This window comes from Clinocottus analis, unplaced genomic scaffold (assembly GCF_023055335.1).
Source record: "Clinocottus analis isolate CAN_PGR_092001 unplaced genomic scaffold, fCliAna1.0.p SCAF_14, whole genome shotgun sequence".
NCBI classification, from domain to species: Eukaryota; Metazoa; Chordata; class Actinopteri; order Perciformes; family Cottidae; genus Clinocottus; species Clinocottus analis.
The window spans coordinates 4,691,086-4,702,942 of record NW_027175865.1 but is presented as its reverse complement, the minus strand read 5'-3'; the positions used below and the strand labels follow the sequence as shown (position 1 = coordinate 4,702,942).

The window sequence follows — 11,857 nt, the reverse complement described above, 5'->3', positions numbered from 1 at the left end:
ATGCACGTTGTGTTAATCTTTCTCGGCTCCCATCACTCTGAGATTGCATTAAGAAAATATTGTTTAACAGCCAGGATTATGAAGAGGAATCATTACAGCAAGCAGACCTTGTCTCACTATACATATATAAATGTGTACCTAAATTCATACCATTTTATAAAGTTATACCTGACACTTTAAAGAATTGTGAAACCACACTTTAATATATCTCTTAGGAGTCATAATGATATGCTGATGGTTATTTTATTCAGTTTTCACGATCCGTTTCATTCTTCTGCGTTATTAATCAATGACCAGGCTTAATGGATCATTTAAAATACTGTAAATTGCTATTACTAAGTGGATAAAACATAATCTGTAATAACTTATAATTATACCATGTTATTACAGTGCACATGGTGTTTATATTGACTGTTAGAACTGTTTATTATATAAGAAAAATATCATGTTTAGTACTACAAAACTGTACATTGTGTACTGTGAATCCACGCTGCTGATTGGAGAAGCTGGGACCGGAAATGACGTCGAAGGGACTTCATCACGTTAAATTTAAAACCGGAACAAACAAAAGAAACCAAAGCAAAGCTCCGCAGCTCTGTTAGTGTTTTCGTGAAAGTGTTTTTAAGTACTAAAATATAGAGTTTATTATAAAGAGGATAATTTAAGCGACGCGGACGAGCGGACGTTTCGTACCGCAGCTCAATAACAGCGCTGAAGATGGCAGCATAATATTGGCCAACCGTCAAGATTTTATGTTTTTATTTTATTTTTAAGTTATCTATTTGATTTAGTGAACCTTTCAGTGTTTTTTAATTTATATTTTTTTATTGACTTATTATAATGAAGGCCTCCCATTCTGCTTTTTTGAACCGGAGGCGGAGGCAGTTCAGCGGAGTGACCGGGCTGCTGTATCCGCTGCTCGGTGCGTGTCTCTGGGCTTCAGTGGTCGGGTACAAGCCGGTGGTCATAGTCCACGGTTTGTTCGACAGCTCCGAGGATTTTATACATTTAAAGAACTTTATCAACGGGGTGAGTAGTCGCAGCAAAGAGGCTGGTTCAATGTGGTTCTCTCGTAGATGTTTTTGGAGCATTGTTTACGTTTAGTTTTGCAGGAGTTGACCTTATACAATATGTACTGCAGGCCCTCCAGCTTATATCACCACGTTATCAGCAAGTGAACCTGCGCCATGCAGTATGTACTGTGCACAATAGTCAGCTTTCATTGTAATGGTAGAGTCTGATGGTTGTCTTGTCATTTAGTTACATCTGCTTTAACATGTGGTGCAAGTTAAGTCGGTTTTGTTATGTAATCTCTCCTGTGTACAATGTTATTGCTTCTATTCTTTCTGTTTTTACCATGTGAAGTCCCTATTTAAAGGGCTATAGAAATACAAATGTATTATTAATTATAATAATGTAAATGTATTTTTTTCTGCATTATTGCTTCAGCAACACCACAGGAGAGTGAGAGATTAGTACCTTGTTATTTGCAAGTGCCTTCCTCTTTTCAAGTGCTGACTGTAAAGAGACTTAAATCTAGTATTCAATAGTTGTAAATATTGGTTTTAGACAACCTGTTGTTTGCACTGTGTATTGAGTTTGGAATAACCTGGTTGAGTTGAGGAAGTGGTGAAGATTTTGTGGGGACTCTGGCAAGGTTGATGAGATCAAATCAAGATTCAGTTCCTCTTTTTCAAGTCCTAGAAAGCTGAATCCGACTCTTTCTGGAGGAAATTGAAAGTAGAAATTTAGACCTAGGTCTAGCTGTTTCTTACCAAAAAACCTTAGGCTATGATGAGTAATCAATATCTAAAGTACATCCTGGTCTTTTTTTTCCCCAAATAAAACACTGTGGACTTTTTATTAATACAAGATGTTTTCCTTCCTGTTATTGCTTTTAACACTGAGCATGTAGTTTGTTCTTCTTGTTTCATGCTTTGTGCAACAATATGAGGCATTACTTGCACACAGTTCTCCCCACAAGACCAGTACGTCCTGTTTATGAATTGAAATCGCCTCTGTCTTTCTCCTGCAGTCTCACCCTGGAACAAATGTTACAGTCATCGAGTTGTTTGACAGAAGTGCCAGCCTGCAGCCCATGTGGAAGCAGGTGGAGGGATTCAAGGCAGCTATTTACCCAATATTGCAAAACGCTGAAGACGGGGTCCACTTCATCTGCTACTCTCAAGGTCTGAGTGCATTTGTTCAAGTGAAAATGAAAAAAGTAGTCTTTGCAGAGCATTAGTATGTTTAGAGCTGAAACCACTGGACGATCAATCAGGTAGTGAGCAAAAGGAAATTCATTTGAAGCTATTTTAAGATTTGATTACTCTAGCAAATTTCACAAAAAAATGCCGCATTCCAGCTTATAATTTGGAATAGTTTTCTGCTTTTATTTGTCTTATGGGATAGTCAATCGAATATCTTTAGGCTTTTGAATGTAGAATACACCACCCCTTTTTGAAAAGGTAAAAATATTTTTTATTTGCTGACATTTCAACAGGCGGGCTGGTTTGCAGAGGAATCCTCTCCACTCTCTCTGACCACAACGTGCAGTCGTTCATCTCCCTCTCCTCGCCTCAGGCCGGACAATATGGAGGTAGGTTCAATTTTAAAGGCTGAACACGTGATTATACTTAAAGCACCTCTCATCAAGATTTACTGAAGAACAATATATCAAATGAACTTGCCCGGTATTTTCCCCAGGTTTTGGTAGAGATCTAACAACAGTAGAGTGCATTTTAGCAACTGCTGGATGTATGAATAACCATCTGTTTGTGAACATGCATACCATATTAACTTCAAAAGTGATTCTGATGTGTCAGCGTTGGATTCACAACTTGTTTCCACGTTCCCCTCCAGACACAGACTACTTGAGGTACCTCTTCCCACAGTTCATGAAGTCCAACCTCTTCCACATCTGTTACACGTCAGTAGGTCAGAGAATCTCTATCTGCAACTACTGGAATGGTGAGAATAATTCAGATTCCTTATCTTGTCAAACCTGAATTGACAACTGGATATTCATTGTGCTGTTTCCCTTACGATTTGTATCAGACTCAACGACAGGAGATGTAGTATAACTAAAGCTTCATTGACAAGTGTTTTGACATACTGGTTCATACTGGTCGTTCTCCTCCAGACCCCCACCACAGAGACCTCTATGTGAACAGCAGCGACTATTTGGCTCTGCTCAACAGCGAGAGACACAATCCAAACACGACAGGTTAGTACATTGCTTAAGGGGTAAAACTCATCCATAGGTTTATTGATTGTAACCATCAGTGGGTGTTTGTCTTAATGATGCAACAGTGGGGTTGAACTCTAAAATATATATTAATAGGTGGAAGGAGGTTATTGTGCTTTTGTTATCAGCTGGTTCTTGGAAAAAATGATTTAATTAATTAATTTCATTCATTGTAAACACAATACATCAAGAAAACTCATCCCAAGAGTACACATACAAATGTATTTGACCAGCAAACAGTAGTAAATTGTCCTTTATGTTTTGAGTAACATAATAAAAACTGGGGCTATTAAAGTCTTAATATTGTAATTACATTTGTTTATAACAAATGTATGATAATAATAATACTTCAATCGTATATAGCGCTTTTCTAAGTACCCAAAGACGCTTGATAAACAACATACGAATGTGTGAAGTTGATAAACGCTGCAATACGGGTTTCATTCCCAGAAGATTCAGACAATCAATCAATCAATCAATTAGAACACCAGGATGCGTTCGCTTTCACACCAGCTTTCTTTCGGAAGATAAATTACTTTCTGAAATTCATCGGGCATTATTTGAAAAACATAACAGGAAGTACAATGAGATAAGTTAAAATACAACTTTAGCAATTTAAGTGAGGAAACTCCCAAGTTTCAGGTGAATAGAGGCAGACTGAGAAGTACAAAATCAAAAACGATAAAGATACTATACCTACAATACAATACCTCACAGTCTTAAAACCTCTGGTCTAAAGTGTAATAAAGTAATATACCTCTCTTTCTCAGAGTGGAAGGAGAACTTTCTCAAAATCCAAAAGCTGGTTTTGATCGGAGGACCAGACGATGGAGTCATCACTCCCTGGCAGTCGAGGTGAGCTCATCCTCTGTCTCAAACATTTCTATAAAAGGTTTTCGTGCTTGTGGTCTGACACATTATTTCATTTAATGAAATAGAAAAAAAAAACAATTTTACAATAATCTTCGCGCACTGCACATGAGATTTTTTCGGACATTGTCACAGTTTGATCGTAAAAGTCGGGGCGTCATCAAATGCTTTAAAACTATTTTGACAAACACACCTGAGGCCAACCCTTCTGTAAAAAAGTGGTGCTAAAATGCCTCTGAAACCCCCGAGTTAATTCATTTTATCGGGTATTATGCTGGCGTCTGAACCCCTGATGAAAGCCACTTAACTTATTGAGATTAGTATTTCCTCTGCTACAGTTGAGTGATTATTCTTTCCAGTTCACTTTGATTCACACACAGATACTTTTCTCCCTTTGATAGTGTCCTTTTTTTTTCGCCTGTCATGTGACACACATTCCACTCGGTTCACACATTATTCCGTTGTGCTAGATTTTCATTTTTTCCGGCTGTGGCTGATCAGATGACTCTCGTGTGATGCTCACGCTTCATAACACTTCTGTCTGTCTTCTGTTTTTTAGTCAGTTCGGATTTTATGACGACAACGAGACTGTCGTTGAGATGCAGTTTCAAGATGTGAGTGGAAATCACACAACAGACGCACACACGCGAAACTGTTTTTAGTTTATTACAGTGTCCTCTGTGATTGTTACTTATACTTTCATAATATTTTAGATTGTTTTCATCTGTAGTTTTTATTTATTTACTTTGTATATATATATATATATATATATATATATATATATATATATATATATATATATATATATATAATTGAACGTAACTATGCACAGAAATATTTAAGTTAAAGGGTGCTTCATATAAACCTCTGCAACGTAAAATATTAATAACTTAGGCTTGAGCCAAACATCAACCGACCGTCTTTCCTCATACATCAGGAATCATTTGCGCTGAGTATAATTGTTGCCTGTTTTGTAAAATAAATTAACCATCCAACACACTTTTTTGTCCCAGTAAAAGATCTTTGTGATGAGCTGGAACATCACACATTTATATCTGATGTTGGGAAGTTCCCATCCCATTGCAGCACATCATACTTTTAATGCCTTTGGATAATATGCCTTGTTTTAAAATGTAAAAAAAAAAAAAAACCTTAAGAAGAACACCTCGATTTAACCTTTGTTCCTTCTTCTTCCTGTTTCAGGTGTTTTTAAAAGACGTTTTCGGTCTGAAGACGCTGGCGGCTCGTGGAGATCTGATCATCTGTTCGGTTCCCGGCGTTGAACACGTGCATTGGCACTCGAATGAGACGGTGTTTAACATGTGCATGGAGAAATGGCTGGTGTAGAGCAAGACTCTTTAAACACTCACACAGATACACACACAGAGTTACACACCCTGCAGTTATACAAGCTTCCACCACGTATGAGAGTATCCTCGCAAACATTTGTGAGTGTACTCTCATGGATGAAATCAGATTTCATGGACTCCAGTTTTTTTAAATGACTCGGTAATTATGCTCTCTGCTGGTGAGGGTTGTGTTCTGTTGATACATTTAGATATTTATGTTCATTCTTGTAACTACTACGTTACTTTAAAGGGAATAGTATAATATTTTTGGAAGTACACTTATTTGCTGTCTTGCAGAGCATTGATACCAGCATCACGACTACATTAAATATGTAGCTACGAGCAGCAGCTGCTTATCTCAGCATGGTGTTGAGACTGGAAAGAGAGACACAGATAGCCGGCTCTGTCCAAAGCTGACTCAATCCAGCTCGCAGCACCTCCTACGATCAATAATTAACATGTCCTATGTTGTTTGTTTCAACTCTACCATAACTAAAGTGCAAAACAAACAATTTATTGGCTAGATGCAATTACTTAGTCGTATGGTTGCCAGTCTGTGACTATAAGTTCATATTTATTGTACAGACAATAAAGTAAATAAACTTTCGGCAAGAAATTAATAAGTGTATTTAGCAAAACTGATAATTTAATTATCTCTTTTAGGCTGTGTTACTGCTGTTGGACAAATACAGCACATCTCTGTCTGTGTGATGAAGATTTTTTCTCATAAATATTTATAAGAAGAATATATATATATATATATATAATGTAGCAAATCATACATTTAAGGAGCAGTCCAGCAATTTCATATTGCAATTCAGTAAACTATAAGGGGAAAAACAAGGGTCAAAAATCAACATAGACTGAAGAGATTTTTGTGTTTTCTGTCCCTCATAACTGCTCTTCTTGTGTATAAATTGATGGACTGCCCCTTTGAATTAGCATGAAGCGATGCCCGTGAACATACAGTATATATCCGTGTGTGTGTCTGTGTGTGCTTGGTCACACATACCTCAAAACACCACAAAACACAACAGTGCCTGAGCGACGTTCTGTCATCTTGTCTTCATGTACAGATTCATTCATCGTACGATGCAGTAATTTATATATTTTTATTCTTCCATTTCAAACCCTAGGTGGGCCATGTTTTCCGGTTCTTCAAGTGTAATCATGAGTATCATGTTTATTATTAATTCCGTGCAGTGCTTTGGAGCTTTAGTAGATTAAGCCTTAAAGTTTCTCCCATCATGCCTCAGTGTTTCCTGTCCCATACCGAAGTGCTACGACACACTGCCTTTAGTGACGGTGCTAAAAAATATTTATATAGAGGAGTGGCGGTAGAGTGGCCGGAGAGTGGCAGTGTTATATTAGTGTTTACTTGTCGACCAGACTATTGTGCGTGGCGCTCTTTACCCTCCCCATTGCATTTAGATATCTCAGGCGTTTGAGCAACCTTCATGTGTGTCTGTTTGTTGGAAAAGGGATTGATTCCTCCTGAATGTTTATGTACTTTATATATGTTTCTTGAAGAAGAAAAACAAAGAAGAGGAGTGGAAATATCTATTGTGTGGCTAAGAAGTGAATGTCTATTTTGATTTGTGTAAAAGTAATCATTGCACGAGGTTTAACCAAATTTTGTTTTTAAAGGGAAATGACGACGATGGGATGATTTTAACTGTTTTGAAGTTGTAGATATTCCGTATTATTGCGATATTGTTGCATCCTTTGTGTGCTTGTACAAGTTGAATTAACCTAACCTAACTGCATAAACTGTGGGTTTAGGGGATATCCTCTCTGTTCAGTTTTCTTACCATGAAAACTTACTGTTCCTGTGTGGTTAAGTACAATTTTCTAAAAACTCAAAAAGAAACTACTATTTTGACTCCTACAATTTCTAAAGTCTTTGATTCGCATATGAAAATGTATGAAATGTTGTCAATTCCTCAATAAAAGACAGTGTTGAACAACTGTTATCGTCTTGTCACATTAAGATGGATAAATACACTGGAAAATAAAACATCAGTACAAATATGCAGATAATAATTAGCTGTTCGGTATAGTTCAATTCTTTTAACATTTCTTTTGTATCATTACTAAAATATCAGTATTAATGTACCTTTTTTGCATGTCTTTCAGTATACTCATGAGGAAACTCATTAAAATTAACTGAATGTATTAACAAAATTAATATTCTACAAAATAGCGTCATATTTATTTGATTTAAAAAGAACAACTAAATATTGATTTTAGCTTTTAATTTTTGACATTTTTGTCATAATTAGGTGTTACTTTATGCAAGATATCTACTGTCAAAACAGACAAAACCGAAAAAAAAGACCGACAATACATTTTAAGAACATAAAAACAAACAAACAAATTCTAAATCATCGTAATTCAAACTAAATAGTCTGCTCGCACAGATCACACACACACTTCGAGAGTAAAAAGAAAGGAATACAATTCCCTACATGCATTGCGCTCCGGAAGAAATCAGCCACCTCACCGGATATCTGCACGCAGCGCCTCGAAAAGGCCCTTTTCCGTCTTAGAGAAGTGTGGTACACAACGGCAGACACAAGTGAGTGGAAAAAATAGTTTTTGCTCGCTTCATATGTCCTGAAAAACATCATTCTCGGGTATTTAGAATCGTCACTGCTCATGTTATCCAACAGACGGGAACCAAACATCCAAGTTTGCCGTAATGTTGCTATATTTCCGTTAAGATTTTTCCCTCGAGCACATCGGCGCGGAGCGTTAGCATGTGGCTAGCTTGCTAGCACATGTGGATGCTGCATGCTAATCGGCGACCTCGATAGATCTTAAACTCAGTGCTTTATTTAACTAGCGAAAGTATACTTACTATTCGTACGTGTATTAATGTAGAATACACAAGCCCTGTATAAAATGTCATTTTTGTATTTTTTTCGTTGTAGCTTTTCAGCTGACAGCTAACATTAACCTGGGAGCAGCAGGCTTCAGCTCGGGCCTTACTATGAAAGCGGCTATTTCCCCCACGTTTTGGTATTGCATCTGATCATAAGTGATCTCAGAACATTCCCTTTTCGTCGACGATACATGTTTATCTCGGTGTCTACGTGACGTGGTTTAGTTTACATGAACGACCAGAGCGTTTCTATGTAGCATCCATCTTAATTAGTGTCTTTAAGGTTTCGTTTTAATACTGTTGTATCATATACCTGATGTCAAACTGGTTAGTCAAATTGATTCAGAACAAATATAATGTGACAATAACTTTCAAAAATAGTCATTAATTTAACCATTTTATATTGAAAGCTGCATATTCTCAATACCTGTAATATTTGTTTCATGCAATAAGCGAGGCTAGAGTCACGCCTGGATAGTCCCATTGTCCTGGTGTGCTAGAGTGCTCGCAGAGGAAATGTCTTTGCTTATTCATTGGCTGTTGTCTGTTGTGACCCAGTCGATCACCAACTCAGACACATTATACTACCAGTAGATGTTGTTTATTCCAGATGTGTCGTTCAGTCACTAATCTGCTGTGACAATAACTATAATGTTAACATGCACACAATGCTGTTGGGTTGATGCGTTTCCTTAAATTGACCACCTGCATCTTCTTCTCATCTCTAGTGACTGAGTGGGAGACTGCCCCAGCCGTGGCCGAGTCCCCGGAGATCAAACTTTTCGGCAAGTGGAGCACTGATGATGTCCAGATCAATGACATCTCTCTGCAGGTAAGCAGCAAAAGGCCGTTTCTTGACATTTCTCAGTTTCAATTCTGGCGTTTTTTTATTTTGTTGGCTGAAATAACTTTCATGCATCAAGCGAGGCTAGAGTCACGCCTGGACACTGACCCGTTGACCAGGTGTGCTAGAGTGCTCGCAGAGGAAATGTCTTTGCTTATTCATTGGCTGTAGTCTGTTGTGGCCCAGTCGATCACCAACTCAGACACACTAACTCTTCATTCATACTGTACTTCAACAGTGCTTGGTTAAAATCTACATAAACCATAACGTCTAAATCACCCATTGTACACAACAGGATTACGTTGCTGTGAAAGAGAAGTACGCCAAGTACCTGCCACACTCTGGAGGACGTTATGCCGCCAAGCGTTTCCGTAAGGCCCAGTGCCCCATTGTGGAGCGTCTGACCAACTCCATGATGATGCACGGCCGCAACAACGGCAAGAAGCTGATGACCGTGCGCATCGTCAAGCACGCCTTCGAGATCATCCACCTACTGACTGGAGAGGTATGTACCATTAACATTCACCAAACTCTCCCTCTTGTCGTGTCAATTATAAGATCCAGGATAAGTCTCCAACTGATCCCACGGGACAAGTTTTTATACACAAGAGCTTTTCGTAGTTTTTTGTTGGATTCAGTCTGGTGCACAGAAAAACTAAATGAAAAGCAAGTTTATTTTATTTTTTAGTACAGACAAATCTAACATTATTACTATATATTATATATAATATATAGTATATATTTTGCTATAGCACGTTTTATTGCATAACTGTGTCCGTGTAGAGACCACTCGGATCGTTTTTGCTTATTTTACCTCATTTTATCCAATTAAGTTGTTTAATGTCACAGGCACCATTAATGCAACAAAGAAAAATACAGACTACAGTTACAATGTGTTAATTAAATATGTAATAGAAATGGTTTGATTCCTAGATTTGTATATATGGGTGAAAAAATTCATCCCATTTCTACTGCCCATTACAAAAGTTACTCTCTAACTGATGTCAACAGACATAGTGATGACTAGAACATTGAGTAGATTACCAGTACTGTTTCAGTTTGCTGTGCAGTCAGATATCTTCCTTTATGTTGCCACAGGTTTTACTTTTATATAAATGTCTTGCTTTTTTTGTTCCCAGAATCCCCTCCAGGTCCTGGTGAACGCCATCATCAACAGTGGACCCCGTGAGGACTCCACCCGTATCGGTCGTGCTGGTACCGTCAGGAGGCAGGCTGTGGATGTGTCACCCCTCCGCAGAGTCAATCAGGTTAACACACTAATTTACAATCAATGTGAATGTACAACAAACCCTTACACCAGACAAAGGGTGTCATGCTGTCACATCTTCTAAATTAGCTGTAAATTTAATTGGTGAAAATTAAACAAGATTTAGATTACCATTCATTTTGTTAGGGATTCAGTGTAATACATTGTAAATTATACCAGAGGTTGACATTTTTTATTTTAGAATTTCTGTGAGCAATGACAATAAAGTCTTGGTCTACATTAGTTTTCACCAATAAATATTCCTTTGATCTTTATATATTGAAAGCTGCATTATTGTCATTACTTGTAATAGTTGTTTGTGTTTCATGCAATAAGCGGGGCTAGAGTCACGCCTGGATAGTCCCATTGTCCTGGTGTGCTAGAGTGCTCGCAGAGGAAATGTCTTTGCTTATTCATTGGCTGTTGTCTGTTGTGACCCAGTCGATCACCAACTCAGACACATTACACTTCCAGTCGCCGGTGTTTATTCAAAAGTTAATCTTTCGGTCACTAATGTGCTTTGCTCTCCTCTTGTAGGCCATCTGGCTGCTGTGCACAGGAGCAAGAGAAGCTGCTTTCAGGAACATCAAGACCATCGCTGAGTGCCTGGCTGATGAACTGATCAATGCCGCTAAGGTAATTTTATCCACTTGTAACATGACTTTACCTATTCGAAGTGCATTGTTAACTCGATACCTTTCTGATGCTTATATGCATTTTACTAAACATAATTCATTATCCTAGTCCTCCAGTTACATTTTCCTGATTATGTAAAGTTATTTTCCATATGTTAACAGCTAATTGTCCTAATTTCAGGGTTCATCCAACTCTTATGCCATCAAGAAGAAGGACGAGTTGGAGAGAGTTGCCAAGTCCAACCGTTAAAACGTCTGCTTTCTCACAAATAAATTTGAAGAAATGTATATTGAGTTTGAGTCTTTTTCTACACTTCTACAGGGTTCATACAGTCATGAAAAAATCCATGGAATTTTAAAATGGTTATTTCCAGGTTTGGAAAAGTCTGTAGAAAAAATTAAATCCCAAAGGTTTTGGACATTGGTTTTCATGTCATTAATTTACACCGAGTTTGAAATGATTAATATGCTTTTAAAAGTGATTACTGGCAGCAATGAGTCTATGGAGGTGAGCCAGCCTCAGGAGAGCGGAGAGCAGCAGCACCTCTCTGAATACTGGTGGCAATTATTTGACGAGTCTGCACTTCTGACAGCTACTGGCAGTTTGACACCTGACTACATATAGGGAGGACAAGTGGCAATTTTATAAAAATCTCAGTGGCTAAATCAGTTTCCTCTGTAGGCTACACAGGTTTCTCTTTATATTCGAGGGTTTAAGATCTACGTGTAGAAAAGTGTATCCAGTTAATATAGTTATGCGT

General features: G+C 37.8%; 2 protein-coding genes and 3 non-coding genes across 5 annotated transcripts; all 5 read left to right on the top strand.

The window, feature by feature from the left end:
• The first annotated feature begins 569 nt into the window (after positions 1 to 569).
• On the top strand, positions 570 to 6,185 carry ppt2b (palmitoyl-protein thioesterase 2b). Its single transcript, XM_068575444.1, has 8 exons — positions 570 to 1,029; positions 2,036 to 2,189; positions 2,504 to 2,599; positions 2,863 to 2,970; positions 3,143 to 3,226; positions 4,018 to 4,102; positions 4,677 to 4,731; positions 5,321 to 6,185. The coding sequence occupies exons 1-8, from the start codon at positions 841 to 843 to the stop codon at positions 5,462 to 5,464; spliced, it is 915 nt and encodes a 304-aa protein (XP_068431545.1). The 5' UTR covers positions 570 to 840; the 3' UTR covers positions 5,465 to 6,185.
• Positions 6,186 to 7,954: 1,769 nt separating this feature from the next.
• rps5 (ribosomal protein S5) lies at positions 7,955 to 11,384 on the top strand. Its single transcript, XM_068575478.1, has 6 exons — positions 7,955 to 8,044; positions 9,079 to 9,182; positions 9,490 to 9,699; positions 10,334 to 10,462; positions 10,999 to 11,097; positions 11,278 to 11,384. Coding segments are annotated over exons 1-6 (612 nt in total). The 5' UTR covers positions 7,955 to 8,043; the 3' UTR covers positions 11,347 to 11,384.
• On the top strand, positions 8,802 to 8,932 carry LOC137785294 (small nucleolar RNA SNORA3/SNORA45 family). Its single transcript, XR_011077490.1, has one exon. It is a non-coding gene; the product is annotated as a small nucleolar RNA SNORA3/SNORA45 family (small nucleolar RNA).
• On the top strand, positions 9,272 to 9,404 carry LOC137785275 (small nucleolar RNA SNORA3/SNORA45 family). Its single transcript, XR_011077472.1, has one exon. It is a non-coding gene; the product is annotated as a small nucleolar RNA SNORA3/SNORA45 family (small nucleolar RNA).
• On the top strand, positions 10,796 to 10,926 carry LOC137785274 (small nucleolar RNA SNORA3/SNORA45 family). The gene has a single exon (XR_011077471.1). It is a non-coding gene; the product is annotated as a small nucleolar RNA SNORA3/SNORA45 family (small nucleolar RNA).
• Positions 11,385 to 11,857: the final 473 nt, after the last annotated feature.